The sequence below is a fragment of the Strix uralensis genome, chromosome 2 (genome assembly GCF_047716275.1).
Source record: "Strix uralensis isolate ZFMK-TIS-50842 chromosome 2, bStrUra1, whole genome shotgun sequence".
NCBI classification, from domain to species: domain Eukaryota; kingdom Metazoa; phylum Chordata; class Aves; order Strigiformes; family Strigidae; genus Strix; species Strix uralensis.
In genome coordinates this window covers 62,954,185-62,972,461 of record NC_133973.1, presented here as the reverse complement: position 1 = coordinate 62,972,461, position 18,277 = coordinate 62,954,185, and the positions used below count along the sequence as shown (strand labels likewise).

The 18,277-nt window shown below is 36.0% G+C and overlaps 1 protein-coding gene across 7 annotated transcripts in view; it reads right to left on the bottom strand.

Moving 5' to 3' along the window:
- HERC2 (HECT and RLD domain containing E3 ubiquitin protein ligase 2) overlaps nt 1-18,277 on the bottom strand; it is a 113,672-nt gene that overhangs the window by 44,142 nt on the left and 51,253 nt on the right. For all 7 annotated transcript variants that reach the window (XR_012627569.1, XM_074858981.1, XM_074858984.1 and 4 more), the window contains 25 exons: nt 18,109-18,236; nt 17,791-17,986; nt 17,054-17,190; nt 16,364-16,537; nt 16,150-16,286; nt 15,919-16,070; nt 15,466-15,657; nt 14,456-14,643; nt 13,762-13,954; nt 12,980-13,162; nt 12,214-12,398; nt 10,425-10,572; nt 10,136-10,332; nt 9,665-9,895; nt 8,847-8,982; nt 8,135-8,278; nt 6,544-6,686; nt 6,064-6,331; nt 5,758-5,900; nt 4,266-4,364; nt 4,008-4,176; nt 3,769-3,894; nt 2,924-3,032; nt 2,639-2,778; nt 812-1,002 (listed from right to left, as the gene is read on the bottom strand). Coding sequence is in view for 6 of the 7 variants with exons in the window: in XM_074858981.1 (XP_074715082.1) it covers nt 812-1,002; nt 2,639-2,778; nt 2,924-3,032; nt 3,769-3,894; nt 4,008-4,176; nt 4,266-4,364; nt 5,758-5,900; nt 6,064-6,331; nt 6,544-6,686; nt 8,135-8,278; nt 8,847-8,982; nt 9,665-9,895; nt 10,136-10,332; nt 10,425-10,572; nt 12,214-12,398; nt 12,980-13,162; nt 13,762-13,954; nt 14,456-14,643; nt 15,466-15,657; nt 15,919-16,070; nt 16,150-16,286; nt 16,364-16,537; nt 17,054-17,190; nt 17,791-17,986; nt 18,109-18,236 (4,109 nt within the window). In the remaining variant the exon portion in view is untranslated. The remainder of the gene's footprint in view (nt 1-811; nt 1,003-2,638; nt 2,779-2,923; nt 3,033-3,768; nt 3,895-4,007; nt 4,177-4,265; nt 4,365-5,757; nt 5,901-6,063; nt 6,332-6,543; nt 6,687-8,134; nt 8,279-8,846; nt 8,983-9,664; nt 9,896-10,135; nt 10,333-10,424; nt 10,573-12,213; nt 12,399-12,979; nt 13,163-13,761; nt 13,955-14,455; nt 14,644-15,465; nt 15,658-15,918; nt 16,071-16,149; nt 16,287-16,363; nt 16,538-17,053; nt 17,191-17,790; nt 17,987-18,108; nt 18,237-18,277) is intronic.

Below are 18,277 nucleotides of genomic sequence, written 5' to 3'. Positions count from 1 at the left end.
AGACTTACGAGGTCACTCGGTTTGTTCAGCTTAGAAAAGGCTGAGGGGAAACCTCATCACCATCTACAACTTCATCAAGAGGGGCAGCAGAAGGGGAGGTGCTGATCTCCCATCTCTGGCAACCAGTGATAGGACACAAGAAAATGGAATGAAGCTGCAACAGGGTAAGTTCAGACTGGACATTAGGAAAAGGGTCTTTACTAAGAGGGTGGTCAGTCACTGCAACAGGCTCTCCAGGGAAGCGGTCATGGCACCTAGACACTCCTTGAGCTCCAACAGGTTTGAAGATGCTCTTAGTCATATGGTTTAGTTTTACGTAGCCCTGCAAGGAGCAGGGAGTTGGATTTGATGATCCTTACAGGTCCCTTCCAACTCGAGATATTCTATGATTCTGTGCAAGTGAGGGAGCACTTAGCAGCAGTTTTAGCTACTGAGAACATAGGTGCTTTTTGTATTGCAACAAACTCACGTAAGTAAAATATAATCGATGTGATTGTTAAGAACAACTGTCATCAGTTATACTGAAAAGGCAATTGTAACCATATAACCAACTACAGAATAGAATAATTACCCTGTATTTCAAAGATCACACAAGTTCCTTATAATTAACACGAAATAGTTAGGAAGATGAAGCACAGCTTTAAAATAATAGGCACATTTACTACAAAGAAACATAATTTCTTACTTCAGATGTCTGTTTTTACCACTCTTCTATCTTACACAAAGATAACAAATAAATTTCACTGAGGTGCAGACCTATCCTCTTAAGAAGAAAGCATGCCAGAATAAACCAGTTATGGCTTAAAGTTACCTTTCCTTGTGAGCCAGAAGATTGCCAGCACTGCTCACTACCATCAATAAGACGTGAAGCCTGATTCACAGAAGATGAGACATTCAAATTCTTAACTATTCTAGACCAATCATCCAGTAACATTCCCCGCTGATTACTATGCCGTCTCTTCAGCTGCTTTCCAGAACGCCCACAAAACACAGGAGACTGACCTGCATGGTTAAGTGAAACATTAAGCATGTACCTCTCAAAGAAAATTGCTTTTATTACCCCATAAGCAATGTGAAAGGAACTTAGGCTAAAACTAGAATACAGAAGCATGTCACATAGGTATGGTAATACTACTCACGCTTAAAGGGCATGGTCAAGATTAATTTTTTTTTTTTAAAAGGAGTTCCAAGCACTTTGCCTCACTATAAGTTTTCATGCCTGTCATTTGGGATAGTCACATTTTCTACTCTTACACTTATGATTGATTTTTATCAAGAAACAAAGCATAATTTAGTAAAAAATGAACATTAAAAAATTAAGGAAAATTACTCTCTTCCAGAACGTAAGACACTAAGAATAATTCCTAAAAATCAAATGATAAAACATTACAGAGGCATGTAATCTTTAAACTGACTGAATCCTTAAAAGACGTGACTAAATAGCCACTTGAAAGGGTCCTTCCTTTTGAAATACAAATCAAAATTTACGATGATACATACTTCAAAATACAGGCCCACAGCACATGAATTTCTACACCACCATAGCATATGAAAAAGATGCAACCAAGCTTCAATAAAAATCCCTCACAGGAAAATAGACACAGCTAAGTTACAACACTCAAAAATTTCAAATCTTGTTCAAGAATGAGGTGGTTTAGTGAGTTACTGATTTTCTCCTTGGAAAATCCCACTGCTACTTTCCTTCAATGATCTTTGTAGCTTCTAGAAAGCCTGACTAAAAGAATATTGTAAGTCCTCTACCCTATCCAGGGCAACAGGAAGGACTACAGATTCACACCATACTGATTTATTAATGGGAAGTCTTTCTTGCCCTTTGGACAAACCATCATACATATGCAAAGCATGGTCATGATTTCTAGTAGGGAATCAGTTTTATTCATTTTCCAAACCAATTTGACTGGCTATGTGTAAATATGAAGAGGTTTAGTCCAGAAGCCAGCATCACTTTGCAAATACTAGGGATCAGACTGCTTTTTAGACAGGTGGAGAAAAAGTAGTAAGAGCTAGCGTCAGCTAAGTTTTGCAAATTAATGCAAAACCCAGAAGTTTTGGAATTAAAATGGCTGCACCTATTCTTGCCCTAGAAACAAAAAATTCTGATTATGGGTCTTTGAAAAGGCTTCCCTTTCCTACCACACCTCTCTGGAATCTCCACATCATGGAGGAAATGAGGCAAGAGCTATCACACACTGATAGGCAAAACTGTTGAAGAGCAACTGAGATATAAGAAGGTATCGTAGGTATTTCAAGCTGCACCTGCTGTCATGAGGATTCCATTCACCTATGTTTAGGCTGATAGCAAAAGGCAGGAGGATTAAGGAATTTTATGTTTTACCCTTGGTGTAGATGAAAACACCATTCTGACATAGTTACTGTCACATAGATGTATTTTATGCTTTTTTAACACTACAAAGAAAGCTTAAGGGTTGATGTTTTGGTGTAGTCCACCATGTGCAATTGTAGCAGTGCTATGATCTGCTAAAAATGTTTTGTCTAGAGGGTCAATCCAAACACTAATTTCATTATGGTAAGGAGCTGAAATTTAAAAATGTTTATTTAAAAACAAATTCAGTGCATTTTAAATTAATATAAGAAACACTTAGATCCTGAAACTTACCCGGTTCATTTATTCTGCCAAAAGTATGTCGGGTGTTATGCTTCCTGGTTTTAAAACAGGTTTCACAAAAGTCAAAATCATCACAGTTTCTGCATTTGAATCTAGGCCCATTGATAGGAAACATCTGACAGCCATCACACCTGATTTCACAAAAGAAAAAGGAGTAAATATATTTCTAGCAGTTTTCATGGTACAATTTAATTATAGTACAAGTTAACATAATGGATCAAGACAGGGCTAAAGGATAACCCACATACACTAAGAAAAATGTAAATCATCACTTACGTGACTCCAGGATGAATGCTGGGGACCAGTTCCATTTCTGACAACAAGCCAGTCCAATGAGACTGCTGAGGAAAGTCTACAATGACATCTTTTCCATTGGCACTAAAAGCTGTGACAAAAACATGCAGAAAATACAATATGTTGCAAACCTCTACAAAATGAAGCAGAAAGTATCCAGTGCAACATCAGAGCAGAAACACATAATAAAAGTTAGTTTCAAAATTAATTTTTTAATGGAATTATGTGTTAAACTTATTAGATAGCCTGGAAAGGGGCAGAGGGAAAGGGAGTTCTAAAGATTTTTTAAAGATATATATTATTCTATTTAAATTCCTTAATTCCAATTTTTTCTTTTTTAACAGTTTCCAAAGGGAGAGAATACTTCTAGGCATAAACATAGTACGATCAAAATTTGTATCTCTTTAAGGAATCTATACCCCACAGATTACTTCTATAACATCCCATACAGCTTAACACTAGTGCACCCCACTTGCTCCTCACTTCCATATGCAGTCTTCAAGTTAGATTCACTTCTTAAAGGAAAACCATTTGTGGTTCATCCAAAGTATAAACGAGAACTACAAAAGGAAGCTGCATAGATTCTTAAAGGCCTTTGCTGTATGTGAATGGAGTGGCTCAAAAAGCAGGTGAACACATTAACAAAATGGGCTGCCACAAAGCACATGTCTGTCAAATGCATTCTATATTCTTATCATCATGTAATATTCCACAAAACAGCATGATTTGTAAGTGTGTCTAGACGATTCTCTCCTTAAACACTGCAGAAAGTCTGTGTGGTTTCCAGTTTTATTACCTCCCCATGCCCCATTTTGAATATACATTACCTTTAACAACTCCCACACTTCGGTGAGTAACTGATCCCCATTTGTATTTGGGTGTGGTAACAGAGCTTTTCACACGCACTTTGTCACCTATCTTGATATGAGAGGCAGAACTCTGCGGTGGGAATCCTAGCAGTTGCAAGAATAAATGCATGGTGAGTGGGTTTTTCCCCTCCAAAAAAGTATCTCCCTTAGTGTATCATTCATTTCTTTCATTAAAAAGCAGTTAACAGTGAACTTACCTAAAAGCTCAACATGGATATATCTGACCCAGTAAGTACCACCCTTTTGTTGCCAATCACACTGTACATTCAGGTCATGCAATCCATCTCGATCCAATTTAATAACTTTTCCTACATCTCCTTCACAAACCTCCTCATAGGTTCTGCAGCACCTAACCATCATCCCCACCTACGGAAAAAGGACAACAGAATGCCATAGCTATGTAGACTTTTGTACCAGAAAGTAGTTTCTATGTAGCTTTTGATCATCATGCTTACCTGAATATTCTCCCTCACATACACAGCATAGTCATCATTACTTAAGAAATCAGCTCGTTTCTTATAGGTCTGGCTCTCTGTTACGACAGCACCACTTGACTGAAAAAAATTCAAAATAAACACATAACAGTTACAAAATTTGGTTTCAATTCAGATAAATAAAATTGTTATCAGAGACTGAAGATAACCCAACAAAAAATGCACACATATAATATCCAAGTTACATGCCAAAATGGGAAAAATCTTTAACAGGTCAATTCACTATAGGACTAACATTTATGATCTACTTGACTTTAAACTAAAGTTTAGTTTCCAAAATGACTTGCCAAGGAACATAGCTGCAAATTTCCAAAATGCATGAAACAAACTGCAAGTTGTTTTTATGAAATCTGCTTGTCAAAGAAAATTACAACAAGAAGGATTTGTGAGTGATCTACTTAGCCTTGCAGATACACATCACATTCGGCTTCTTAGGTTATTTGTTTGGAGAGGAAAAAAACAAAAAAGTGGTGAATGGTAATCTCCTACCTAAAGTACACTACTAATTTTTTTGTTATATAATAAATGGGATTTAAAGTATTCCCTTAGAAAAACAAACTGGCAAAAAAAGACTGTAGTTATCAGAAACTTCCTTTCAAAATTTCATTAACTTAAAAATTTTTAAGAGAATCAGCTGTAATGAGAATTTTCAGAAAACTCTGTTCTGAGCATTAAATGTTTTTTCAAGACAATATACTGCAGTTTCTCACTGCAATACTGATAAAGATATCCCAACCCAACGTCAAGTTGACTTCCTTCAAAATACAATGCAGTTCTTTCAATTACAAAATCCCACATGTGCCAGAAAACTCAACATAACTCCTTAAAAAATATATATATATATAGAAATAGAGAACCCGTTTCATTTTATTGGCAAATCCTTACTGAAACAGCTCCTCAAAGTCAAAAGAAGACTAATATAAATTTATATTAAAGCCATCACACTCAATAGGCATTGTAAAGGTCATTTTATCACCAATAAGTGAAAATACTTTTTATAAGGAAAAAGCTAAGTTATTCATTGACATCTTTTTGCCATTTATTCACTAATTTCTTAGTCACTCATTGTAGCTAGCATACATTTGTCTTTCAGCCCAAAGGAAGGGATATGGAAGAATAAATTTTAAAATAAATAAATAAAGTCCTTTACAAATATTACACTGTAACACTGACTATCTTAGTTGAAACTGAGACTAACTATCAGGGACACTTATAGCTATTGAAACATCCATCTGCATCCCATTCTTCCCCTATGCTACTCATACATAAAGATTTATAGATTATTCTTGAGTTTTTATGACATGTCTTAGAAACATACAGCAAACGTGGTCCTTGTTACAGTCTTAAAAGCCTGGGACAGCAGAACGTCCTTGTACTCTAACCAAGTTCATAAAAGAACTACAAGATTTGCAGTCAGCTAGCATAACATAGGTTTTAGGAAGTTGATATTTACCACAGGGCAAGCAGCTTCAGCTTCTTCCACCTCCTCTGCTATTTCCTCATCTGAATATTCATCAGAGATAGTATCAGCATCAGAGAGATCCGTAATTTGAACATCAGGGTGATCCAACAACCAGCCAACCAAGGCTTCCACTCCTAATACAGAAAATAAACTCAGTCTATCTCTAAGGGATTCTCTGACATTCTTAATATAGTATCCAAAAAGAGAAGTAACAACTGCTCCCTTGTAAGAAGCATTTTAATGCGCTCGCAACTTTCCTTCTCCTTCTAACATCATTAATTTAACTAAATTAAATACCTGGTAATCCAGAAGCACTTCCAGAGGTTCCAGACAGAGATTTTAGTGCAAATTCTATGTTTTTCCTAGGAAATCCCATTTCCATAAGTTGAACTACAATGGGGAGGGGTGGAATTGGAGATTGCTTGCGTTTCTTGACTTTTGTGGGTCGGATATGTTGCACTGTGATGGGTGTCGTAGCTTCACTAGAGCTGCAGTCTTCAAACACTGGAGTTGAAGGATGTGTAGACTCTACAGCCAGATACTGGCATACTGCCAAAGCAGCAGCCTAAATGATAACAAGTAAATCAGTCCAAGTCAAACAAGCATATTTAGTATTGGTTTGTGTGTGTGTGTGTGTGCCTGAAACAAAAAAGTTATTTGCCAAAAAGGGTTCAGTGTCACTTTTTTTTTTTTAAAGCTATAGTTTAGCAAGTTTTAATTAGAATGTGAATTACAGAGAATTATTTATTAGATTATTTAGCAGAAAACAGACTCTACCTCAAGCTCTTGTTTGTCAAATATCGCTTTCACAGGTGATGGTTGCGTAGCAGCTGTCAAAAGTTGCTGTAAAAGAATCATGGGAGGCTGTGGTCCTTCAGGAGACATATCTCCTATGTCGGGAGAGGCAACTGCTCCATCCTCTTGAAATAAAAACATTATTTTAACCAAAACTACATAATAGAAATCAATCAGGAGACTTATTCTGGGGCCTACTGGTTGATCAAACATATTGTTCATTTCTCCTATATTTTTTCTCCACAGGAATCATGCGTTTAAGATTAAATCACGTGTGACAATCTCCATACAAAAAAGCAAATGAGACATTTGTAGATAAATAATAGTTTTACTAAAATACACCTAAAATATGTCTAGCAGAAACTGCTCAGTGGACTGATACTTGCACAAGTATCTTCTGAGTTCATCTTTTTACAATAAGATTATTCTAAAGACGTCCTTCCAGGATAAACCACTTTATACAGACAACCAACAATCTCACTGATCCCCAAAACCATGGTGCATACTTTCTGGATCGAGTCATTTCCCCCTCTAACACACCTGTTGGGAAGAGCTCCCTTTAGGTATTCATTGTGCTTCCAGAAGACTATACCTTTTCTGAATCAACTGGCTCATGATTCTGCAACTTTTATATTTGATTTCGTATTCTTGTTTGCATAAACATTCATGTTTCCTAGATCTTTACTGTGGCTATCTCAGGGAAGTGTTCCCACTCTTCATTTAACTCCAACAAAAGGAAGTTCTCATATTTGAAAAAGTAACAAAACAGCTAATAGTCCTCATGTACTTACGCTGTCCTGGTTTAAAAAAAAAAAAAATTCAGTGGGTTTTTTTTTCCCCCCTGAAAAACTGACAGTAGAAGTAAAACCATGTTCCATTCCTGAGAGAAAATTGATGATTCTGTTGGCTTAAAATTTGGCAACTGACAAAAACCCACAGAAATATACAAATAAACCAAGTATATCAACATATTTAAAGACATTACATACTTCACAAAAGCCTGAAGAATGAATATAAACTATAAAGGCATCAACAGCTATCCTGAAAGCTGACAGATCTAATTTATTTATTTTTATATGTAGAATGAATGTAAAGAATAAATTCAAGTTATTAAAACTACAATTCCTTAAAATCCTTTTAAGATTACACTTAAGACACTGTATCCTGCTACTTGGTTCACTGGAAACTGCAAAACGTTTGAAGTCAAAGGAGTAGCCAATTGGGAACTCATACTTTAAGCTTTGAAGCAGAAAAAGACACCATTGCAAAAAACCCACAGGTTTTTTAAAATTACTTACAAAGCTTACTAACTATAGAAGACTTACAAATTTAGCTAACTCCAATATTTCAAGCTTCAAACACTTGATCCACTTAATCTTCAAAATGTAAGTTAAAAAGTCAAAATACTTTTAACATAAGGTTAAAACATTCCTGAAATTTAATTTTTAGTTTTCAGCCTTCAGAGGGAAAACCTAATTTCTACCCTCCAACTGCCATTAGCAAGGGTTATAATCACATACTCTATCCACCATCTAAACAAACTGCAGTACACTGAGGTTGCATTTCAGAATACCTGCAGGATTTAATGCACACTCCTGAACAGCTGGTTGAGATAAGATCTGCCTTAGTGTATCCTGGTGAGAAAGCAGAGCTCGGCCTGCTTTCAGTATGTACAGCTTTAATTGCTGGCATCGTAGTAGATCCAAATCCACTTGACCTATTGGAAATATTAAGCGGCCATTAGCACTAAGAATCTCTTTTATCAGAGAAGAAAGTCTATCATTCATACAAGCTCAGTCTAAAAATGAGTTTACATCTTAACTCACCCTGTGAAAGCTTGTGAAAAACTGATTATATGAGGTAGTCAGAACAGCACCTGGATAAAAAGTCCACACACATTCTCTAACCCATGATATTAAAAACATCACCTTCCTACTTTTCACACCCTGGACAACCAAACAGCCCATAGCACTGTAAGTGCAGTTAAGATGTTATATGGATCCAATATTTTAAACAATTCAATAGAAGGCGGCCAGCCCCTAACCTTATTTGCATTTTCTCACCAAAGTAAAAACAGTATTCTACTTACAATGCAGAGCAATTCATCTCCTAACTAAACCTGTCTCATAAGGGCATATTATTCAACTCTGACTAAGAAAGAAGCTAAGGTTCCAGAAAACCCTTTTTCTTTACGTACACTTGCTATTACCAGTTATTTTTCCCAGAGTATATCCATCTATTTAAAAACTAAACAACAACAACAACAAAAAATAAAACAACTGTACCTGAAAGACCCTGATTGGGAGACTTCATTCTTTGCTTTTCTATTTTACTTCCAGCCAGATTTACTAGTTGAGCCCAAATGGATAGCATAGGTTCAGTGAAAGGCAAGTTATTCACATTAAAAGCCACAACTGGAAGCTAGACAGTGCAGGAAGAACCAGACAAAACAAATAAATTACAGGTAAGCATTTTCCAAAATTTAAAATAATCATTCAAAAATTTCAATTATTAACTGAAGAAGAGAAAAAGTAGCATTCATCTTATTGCTCCTGATCAGGAACAGCTGGAGAGGATTTCTATTCCCTACATAGCTCCTAAGCCTGTATTTGTACCACATAATGGCAAGTCTACTTGGTGAAAAAGCAAGAAAGAGTCAGAGCAAGGAAGAACTGCAGTCACTGAAGCAGACCAGGCACTTTGACTGTGCTTTCATTAAAGCCATATTAACCAATTTGAGATTAAGATTTAAATTAAAACACCCAAGACTTTCTACATTAGTTAGCAAATCAAATTAAATACAAGTAAATAAGCTCCTCTCATGTAAGAGCTATAAAGCACATTCTCATGTCTTGGGACTTTACCTCAAGTCAAAGGACTTCAGCTCAAATCCCTTCTCCTTTCACCTCCTCAACAAATGAGGACGGGCTTTAGAGGCCCTGTAGAGGTTTGCATGAGTACTATCTTAGATTTGCAATCAGAGCATTGTATGTGTTAAACGTTCATGTATTTACCCAATGAAGAACAAATATTTACTTTGCAGCATATCAGAATCTTTAACCATGCCTTTCCCTGTATTAAAGCCTCCATAAAGTGAACTTACGGGTTTCAGTTGATTCAGAGGGCACACTCTACATGTTCGCATGTCATAAAACTGTACAGTGATTTTCCCTTTTGGGGTGATGCGTGTCACTGTGCCTTCTCCAAATTCATCATGAACTACTTGTCCACCCAGTCTCAAGCGACTGTCTATGCCACCAATCACCGCTAACACTGCCATTAGGCCTCCCACCTCTGGATTCTCAGTGTCAGGAAAGTAGTCATCCAACAGAGCCTAACAAAGAACAATAAAATTAACTGTAGGGAGAAAACATATACTTCTATCTGCTTTAAAATACAAAGTTAATCACACATACTTCAATTTAAAAATTACAACACAGAAATAAATATATATAGATATAAATAGAAAAATGGTTTCAAAATTAAACTTAATATTTTTATAAACATTTAATATTTATAATTTCAAAATAAATATTGCTATAAAAATGAGCTTATTTTAAAACGTGGAAACTACCCCTTCTGACTGTTTTCCTGCAAAGATGTGGGTGATGGAGGTTAGCTGAGAGTTGATGTACTTGTTTATGAGTCCATTCCACTGGCTGAGCGAATGGAGCGTCCTCAGCAGTGCCACTATCTCTTCTGCTAAAGTACTACTGTGAGTGGCAGTTAGAGATGCTTGGGGCCTGGCCTTTCTCCTTCTCAGAGTAGATTCTGGAGAGACATGGTAATTGCACAACAGTTAGTAATTTAATGCACACATCTTCTATACATAAAAATAAGCCACTAAGGGAAAATTCCTCTACCTCTGAGTAGTGGGATATCTGAAGAACAAGTACTAAGCAGGCTGCCTAAAAATCCAAACAGTTTTTCCACAAGAAATTTCATGTCTCTTGACCTTTCATTTTTATCCCAGGATGGAAGTACTGCTTTCAATAGATGTACAGCAAGGATCTAAGAAGAGAACAAAATTAGTGTTATTCCATCCTAAGTCACCAAATAGTAAAGAAATTTTCAAACATATTAAGTACAGAAGAAAGACATTTTAAACGTTAGCTTTCCTTTGTAGTTTTTTCTATAATGCTCATTTCTTTCCAGCTGTGGAAATTACAGAGCTACTGATCTTCTGTTCAGTTTGCTAAGGAATATTGTAAAAGAAGTTGTGCCAGTTCAAAGTCAGTAACAATTTTACTGGCACGTTATATTAGTGAATCCAGCCTCTTCAATACTCAGGACATGGGACAAACACACACTGAGAAACAATGTAAATGACTAACACACAAACGAAAAATAGAAATACAGAACGGGAAGGTTTGTTCAGATTCCAGGCTCAGAACTTGGTACTAAGATATATTTCAGAATGAAAGTTTCCAAGTGTTCTGCAATAAAGGGATGATAATTAAAAATCATGAGATATAAAGCTGAATGATACAAGAAGGCAAAAAGCAACCAGTGACACCCAAAAGTAGTTACTGTGAAACTAGGGCCTCCGCCACAGTATAGAAGGAACAGGCTGGCATCTCTAAACCTAGACACTCAGTGCAGGACTGATGAGGAACACAGGAAGGTGTAGCGCTGCAGTATCAACGGGCAGATGAGGTTGCACATTTTGAACAGGAGTATCTCAGGTTTTGAGCTTCCTCATCTTCTACCCAGAAGACCAATACAAGTGACCAATAACAGTGAAGAGATCTCTCTTCTTGTAAACCTTTGTCAATAATACGTCTTTCTAAAACTTCAAGATCTTGTCTTTTTCTTAATAATAAGTTAGACGCTGGTACAGAAGGAGTGCTCGTTTCTCTGGAATATTCCCTGAACAGCACAGATGATCTAATTCACTAAGTCCTGGATGATGACATCATATTAAAAATACTGGCAAAAATTTGCTGCAAAAATCACACAAAAATGCACAGACCTTACTTAAAAAATGCTGATGCCTTATCAAGGAAAAGATTAAGAAAACCTTTTGATCCCTGAGCCTTAAAGCTTGGAAAAGTTATTCCATAGTAAGATTGCTTTTCAATCTCATGAAAAAGGCACTACAAGATGCTAAGGAAAGGAAAAAGAAAAAAAAAGAAAAAAAAAAAAAAAAGAAGAAAAGAGAAAAGGGGAAATACAATACCAAAGTAAGATGCAAAGATGCAGCTTATTAAGACAGACTGTAATTAAAACAGTAAGTAACAGTTTGCTATGGAAGGAGAGAGAGCAGATAATATACAATTTGATAAATTTAAAATGAAATTGCACATTTTTCCTAACCATCTTTTTGCTATTCTTTATTCAACTTCTAGGAAATGTTATATGGGAGTTTCTGGAATACGTTTTTGGAACACTGTTTTGGCCTCTCATCTATACAAGCTTTCATGCTTTCAATGGAGTCTGTAGTACCCTGAAGGCTCAAAGACTTACAGATGTATGTTTAAAACAATGAATCCTAAAAATAAGAAGACATGTTATCTTTTTTCCAGTTAATTAAAAACTGATTTAAGCATGTTTCTCATCTGGTTTTTAAAATACACTTTTTTTTTTTTTAAAGACAACTAAAGTCTACTAAATTTATTGCCTATCAAAGTAATTTGGAAATACACACATTACCTGTCTCTGTAGTGAAGCAGCAGTGAAAGATTCATGCCCCTCAACAATTTTCATTAGCAAAGTTATCCACTGAGATGTACTAAGAGTGCTGCACATCTGAGGCATGAGTGCTATACTTCGAATGAATCCCAACGTGCACCAACTCCTATGCTGTTCTTTATAAACTAATTTATTTGGCAAGGAAGCTAAAAACAAAAAGATATATACATATAACAGTTGACTTTTCCGCCAGCTACATAATTCTCTATATACTACATGGGGCTTTTTTGGACAAATCATAACACCAAGCTACTCCACTGCCTTTACATGAACTATTAACTTCCGTTTTAGAGCCTGTAAATAATTTTATTAAGCATGCCTTTAAAACAATTTTCATCCTTATACTGTTTCCTCATTTCAAAGCAGTTAACAACATTACTTCTGAAATTACAAAGCAGCTATGGAAATGAATATGACATACACAGTCATATTATTATCCCCAAACAGAAAAAGACTGCTAAGAAAGTCATTTTCTAAGCCAACCACACACATCCTGATGCTCCACATCTCATGTTTTTCTCCTGCTTTTACTGTTTATGTTCTAAGAATGCTCAAGATCATTTAATGTTGCCTTTGCTAACAATTAAGATTTTTAAAGTTCTGAAAATTTTTTAGCCTTTGGCCTTAAAGGATTAAAAACTAGTAAGAAAAGATTTACAAAGTTACAAGACAACAAAGCACAAAACAGAAGCACACAGCTGAGTCAAACTGTTTCTATATAATATACCTGATTTATCTATTGTTCCACTCTCCACAAGCATCCGGAGTAGACCACACAAAGTCCTAGTAGCATCACTTTGCATGACTTCAGCATGGACACCAGCAGAGAGACACAGTGTCTGCAACAGGTTCACAGTACTTGTCAGCATCATGGAAGTAGGGTGGAGATTCCTTTCAACTTGTTCTCCTTCTGAAGGGAGACATAAAAAGCAAAGAAATGCATTAATATCAAGTTAATCTATTTCACACAGAGCACCGAAACAAACACGATGTGAGAAATTTGTTGTAAATATTTTCTCTAAGATTGTCATAAATAAGATTCCCTATTTCCAACTGCAAGAGGAAAATATAAACCAGATAGTTTGTGCAGATATTTTCAAGTTATTCTAGCAGTATATGACTTAAAAGAAATTCTAAATGGAATGCCAAGAATAGGAAAGCAGTGTGACTAGATGTATAATTAGGCCATTTAAAAAATGCACTTTAGAATGGCATTAACATATGTTAAAATGCATACCTCCTGGTAACTGTAACTGAAACTGCTTCAGTTGGATAATACCGTTTTCTTTGGCCCCATGAATACGCAACAAATGTGATACCATCCTTTCTATCCTTCTTTCTCACAGTAAAGCTATCTTAAGAAAGATTCTGGTCAGAAATGTACACCTATTAAATTAACCTTCTTTGATGAAGCATTTTCTCCTATGAAAGAAGCTTTCTCATATTATCAATTTTGGAATTCAACTAAAACCCTGCCTCCACTTCTATAAAAAAAAATTGTTTTTTTACCAGAATCATCCTCAGTGTCTGAATCCTCTGTTGTGGGCTGTGTTGCTGGTGGTGGCTCAGCTAGTTTGAGATCATATTTTCCCTCTTTCCCCATCCTGTAAGAATTTGTACTTCCAGTGTCCCACTGCACTCTAATCCAGCCATCTTCTCCCAATTCTCCAATCACACGACCCAAACCTGGGGCGGGTCCATCCTGGCAGAAGAGAGAGGCTCAAATTACACCAACACCACTAATTCACATCCAAAGTTTGTAAAATAATAAAGCACTTGCTCTTTTTTGCTGCTAACCTAATGGTCAGGTAGTAAACATTCAATGTTTCAAAATCCAGCATAAAGTTGGAAAGCATTTCACAACCTTCAAAACAAAATCGCCCCAGTAAAGTGCAGCAACACTCATGTTTAGATCTAGTTTACTATGACCTACATAAGTGCCATACACACCTAGTTGGAAGTGTATAACACTGTAGTAAACAACTGATCCAATTTCCTGTTAAATCACGAATCAGAACAGTCTCACTAAAAAAGAATTTTCATCTCCAAAAATAAAGTTAAATAAATAATTATTTTATGTTAATTCTCCAAGTCTTTGAAATGTATAATGACCTTTAAAACTTGAACATAAAATTCACAGACAGACCACTGAACAGAGACTTTAGATTTTAACACACCCAAACCTGTATGAAAGAAGTTGTACCTGATCACCCCATTTCCAGTCTACCCCTCTCACCACTCTGGTACCAATTTTCATCATGGCTGCCAGCTCTGGTCCAGAAACAGGGAGCTGAACGGGTGTAGTTTCCTTTCTTGACTCTTCCAGGACTGTGGCAGAAGCGCCATGAGAAGAGGCAATCATATCTTCTTCAGTGTTGTCAGAACTAGGACCTAAAGAGGAAAAAAACAAAAAAAATTGAAGCCAGCTACAAGTTTGTATACATACCTTTGTCACACTTAAACATTAGGTTTGCAATATAAAAGCAGTAACAAACAGGAAAGATGACTTAACAGGTGATACAGTCAGATGAGTTTTTAGGAAACTAGGATATAATGGTTTTGAACTCAGAGGACTTTAAATACTTAATTTTGATCAGAAGCAAGTGATAAATAATAGAGGCAATGACGAGTCCAGGGGCTGAACGGTTCTGCTAACAGAATTTTTTTTAAAAAACTTCTCTTGAGCACTACAGTTAAGTACCAATTACAAGAACAAATATCTGCTATTATCTAAGAAAAACAAGAAAGAAAAAGCAGGACAACTTGAATCATAGCAAAAAACACCACAGAACTTCTTAGAACAAAGGAAGCTTCCAGCTTAAATATGCAGACTGGGAACGGTTTTAATAGGTAGAACAAATGAAACTGAATGAGTAGGGAGTAGGCAGTTTTTAATGTTTTCATTTGAAATTTTCAATTATTTGTAATGTTTCCACCAAAACTACACTATCACTCCTAAATTCTAGCAAAGGATGCCAAAGCAAAAACTTAGGAGAAAAATCATGACTGAATAAAGACTATAATCAAACTAACTTCCTTCTCAATCATGCTTACAGATGTGGGGTTTGTATCAGGGGTAAAGATAAATAGCACTAAGTACTACCTTTAAGCAGCAAAGTCATTCTGTAGCTTGGGTACACCAACAAGTTAAAAATACAGGAGATTCATAAAACATGTGCTTTCTTCCAAACAAGAAACAATTAGATCTCATACCTATCAGTCGCAGTGTTGTTTGTGTCAATGCTAGCATGCCAGAATTAAGGAGGAGGCTCAAGGTATTAGCACCGTGCTGCAGCGTCAACATGTTAAGCATGACCAGCAGAAAACGTGCTTGTGGAATAGTTCCAAGACTTGGTCCTGCTGGATTCTCATTAGTAATTGTTTGTAGAGGAACAGGCTGCACACCTAATTCAAAAGTAATATAAATAACAGAGTCAGTTGACATTTGGGAGCACTCTCTTAAACACTGAAAAGTGAGTTAAGAGGGGGTCAGGGCAGGGGGTGGGTTGTAATGACACGTTGACAGACAGAAAGTCAAAGTAGTTTTCAGCACAAACCAAGGGAACTGATGTTAAGGTCCCAATAATTGGGAACTTTTAAAAAAATGCACCAACATGTATTTAAAATAGCTTTGTCCCCAGCCAACAGTGACAAAATGAGATTCACCTAGTTCTTTAAATTTTGCATTAGCATCTAGCAAGATGTTCCGGACGTTCTGAATAGCCCACGCATACAACTTTCCAAAAGTTACTTCTAGCAGCATTCTGTTAAACGGTGGGATCAGATCAACATCCTTCAAGCAGTCAGTAAGAGGTTCCCTTCACAGAAAAACAACAAAAGTAAGTGTTTTTTTTCTTACAGAAGAATTGTGAAAGCAAAAGCAACAAAAAGTTTTACCCTATATTGGCTCCTTCTGGAATTAGCCTCTGCCATCCACAGAACATAGCATACTGCACAGATGGGAGCAAAAAATTTTTTGCTGCCAATTTCAGAATAGTATCTATTCCCTCCAGACGAACTTCTGCTCTTTCCAACTGCAAAAGAGGAAAAAAAAAATTGTCACACTTACATAAACAGCTAATACATGCAAGCCCATTTTCATCCATTTTACCTGTTTTAATAAACATTTTCTCATTTTTTCTACATCCACTGGCTCTTCTTTAAGTGCAAATTCAACAATGGTGTTAAGGAGGGCAGACTGTGGATACAAGCCTTGGACATTTTGCTTCAGCCATTTATATTTGTGGACACCTGTAACTGTACTCAGAAGTGGCTGCCACTTATCCTGCAAAACAGGAAGGTAGCACGTTAAAATATTTTAAACTATTTAATTTGAAATTACTGAAAATATAAGTTTTCATGTAAAACCGTGTCCAAATTTAAAATATTTGAGGGGGATGAGGAAGGAAACATCTTCAAAGCCAGGAAAGATCTTAGCATTATTTGTAACTCATTATCTTGTATACAATTGCTACATAAAATTTCAAATGCATTAATATTCAAAAAAAGAGGAAGCAACCCATCACAACCTTTTATTTTTAAATGAAGCTTTATCTGAACACTTTGAGATTATCAATAATCTAAAAATTAGAAGTTTCTTTACGTATTCTAAATATGCAGTACGCAGGCTTATTTTTAAGAATTATTACAGGTTTCACTAAAACAATGCCCCATACTTAATTATATATCCCAAACTCCATTATCAGAATATTAAATGTCAAGCTGTAGCAATCATGCTTTAGCTCGTATTTTCTCCTTTTGTTATTTTTATTCACAAGGTTGATTAAATCTGATATCCTACCTTGGGTGATTTGATTGGTATGGGCCTTTTATCTATAGGTACAGGACTGTGAGGTACCACACAGGATTCTTCCAAATCACTCTCTTCGTTTCCAATTTTGGATTCCTCCACATCAGCAGATTCAGATTTTTTTGGCACTGAAATAAAAAAATTATTCTTTCATGTAATCTAGTAACATTTACAGTGTCACATTTTTAGGTTTGCATGATAGCTAAGCACAGAGAATGCTCAAGATCTGCCTGTAATGAACTGTAAATATACTCCTGGTGAACTCTGTGTTCAACTATTATCAAATTAACTCTGGTAATATCTGCAATATGCTTTTATCTTTAAAGGCCAACTTCAAAAGCACTCTGGTGTTTGTATACCACATTCATTTATTTCCAGTTAAACAGTTCTTTGACTACACTGCTTTAATAAAACATGACTTTTAATAAGACGCCACTTCTAGTTAAACTTTACTAAAACAAATTCAGAGGGACTGATATTGATGGACCATTCTTAATATGCTGGAACACAAGAAGCATGCCTCGCCTAAACTTGACACTCTTGTCTGACTGTTCTTGCTGTAGGAACTGACATGTAACCATTGATTTAGAAAACTTCATGAAAATGCCGCAGAAACCAAATGGCCATGATGCTTTAGCTAACAAGAGTCTCAAATATAAAGCATTAAACCTTGGAATGAGATTGATCTTCACTGTTTCAAAGAAAAACCAACATTAATGCTGCCTTACCTCTTTTTTTCCTTTTTTCTCTAATTATTTTCTGAGCTACCCTCCGCCATCGGGGCAAGGAACTCAGAAGTTTAAATTTAGACATTATAGAGAGATCATTGCAAACTGCAGGACGTAGTTCATTGAACAAGAATCTCAAACGCTCAATGACAGGAGCACAAACTTCCTTGTAAGAACGTCCTTGTTCTTGATGGGTCTAAAAAAGGCATTGAAAAGTTAGGTTACTATTTAATATACAATAAAATGAACAATATATAACTTTTTAATAAAACACTTCAAATGAAAAATAGTCTAAACTTCAGGAGGTAAGAGGCCTACCTTAATCAGTGAGCATTTTGCTTGGTAGACAACACGACACACGTCCACTACAGATTTTGGTAAGGTTTTGTGCTTTACCTGGTCAACTCCAAGGGTACCAGGATGAACAAGAGACAGTGCTACATGACCTTAATGGGAAAAGACAATCTCTGAATATGCATTTCCAAAA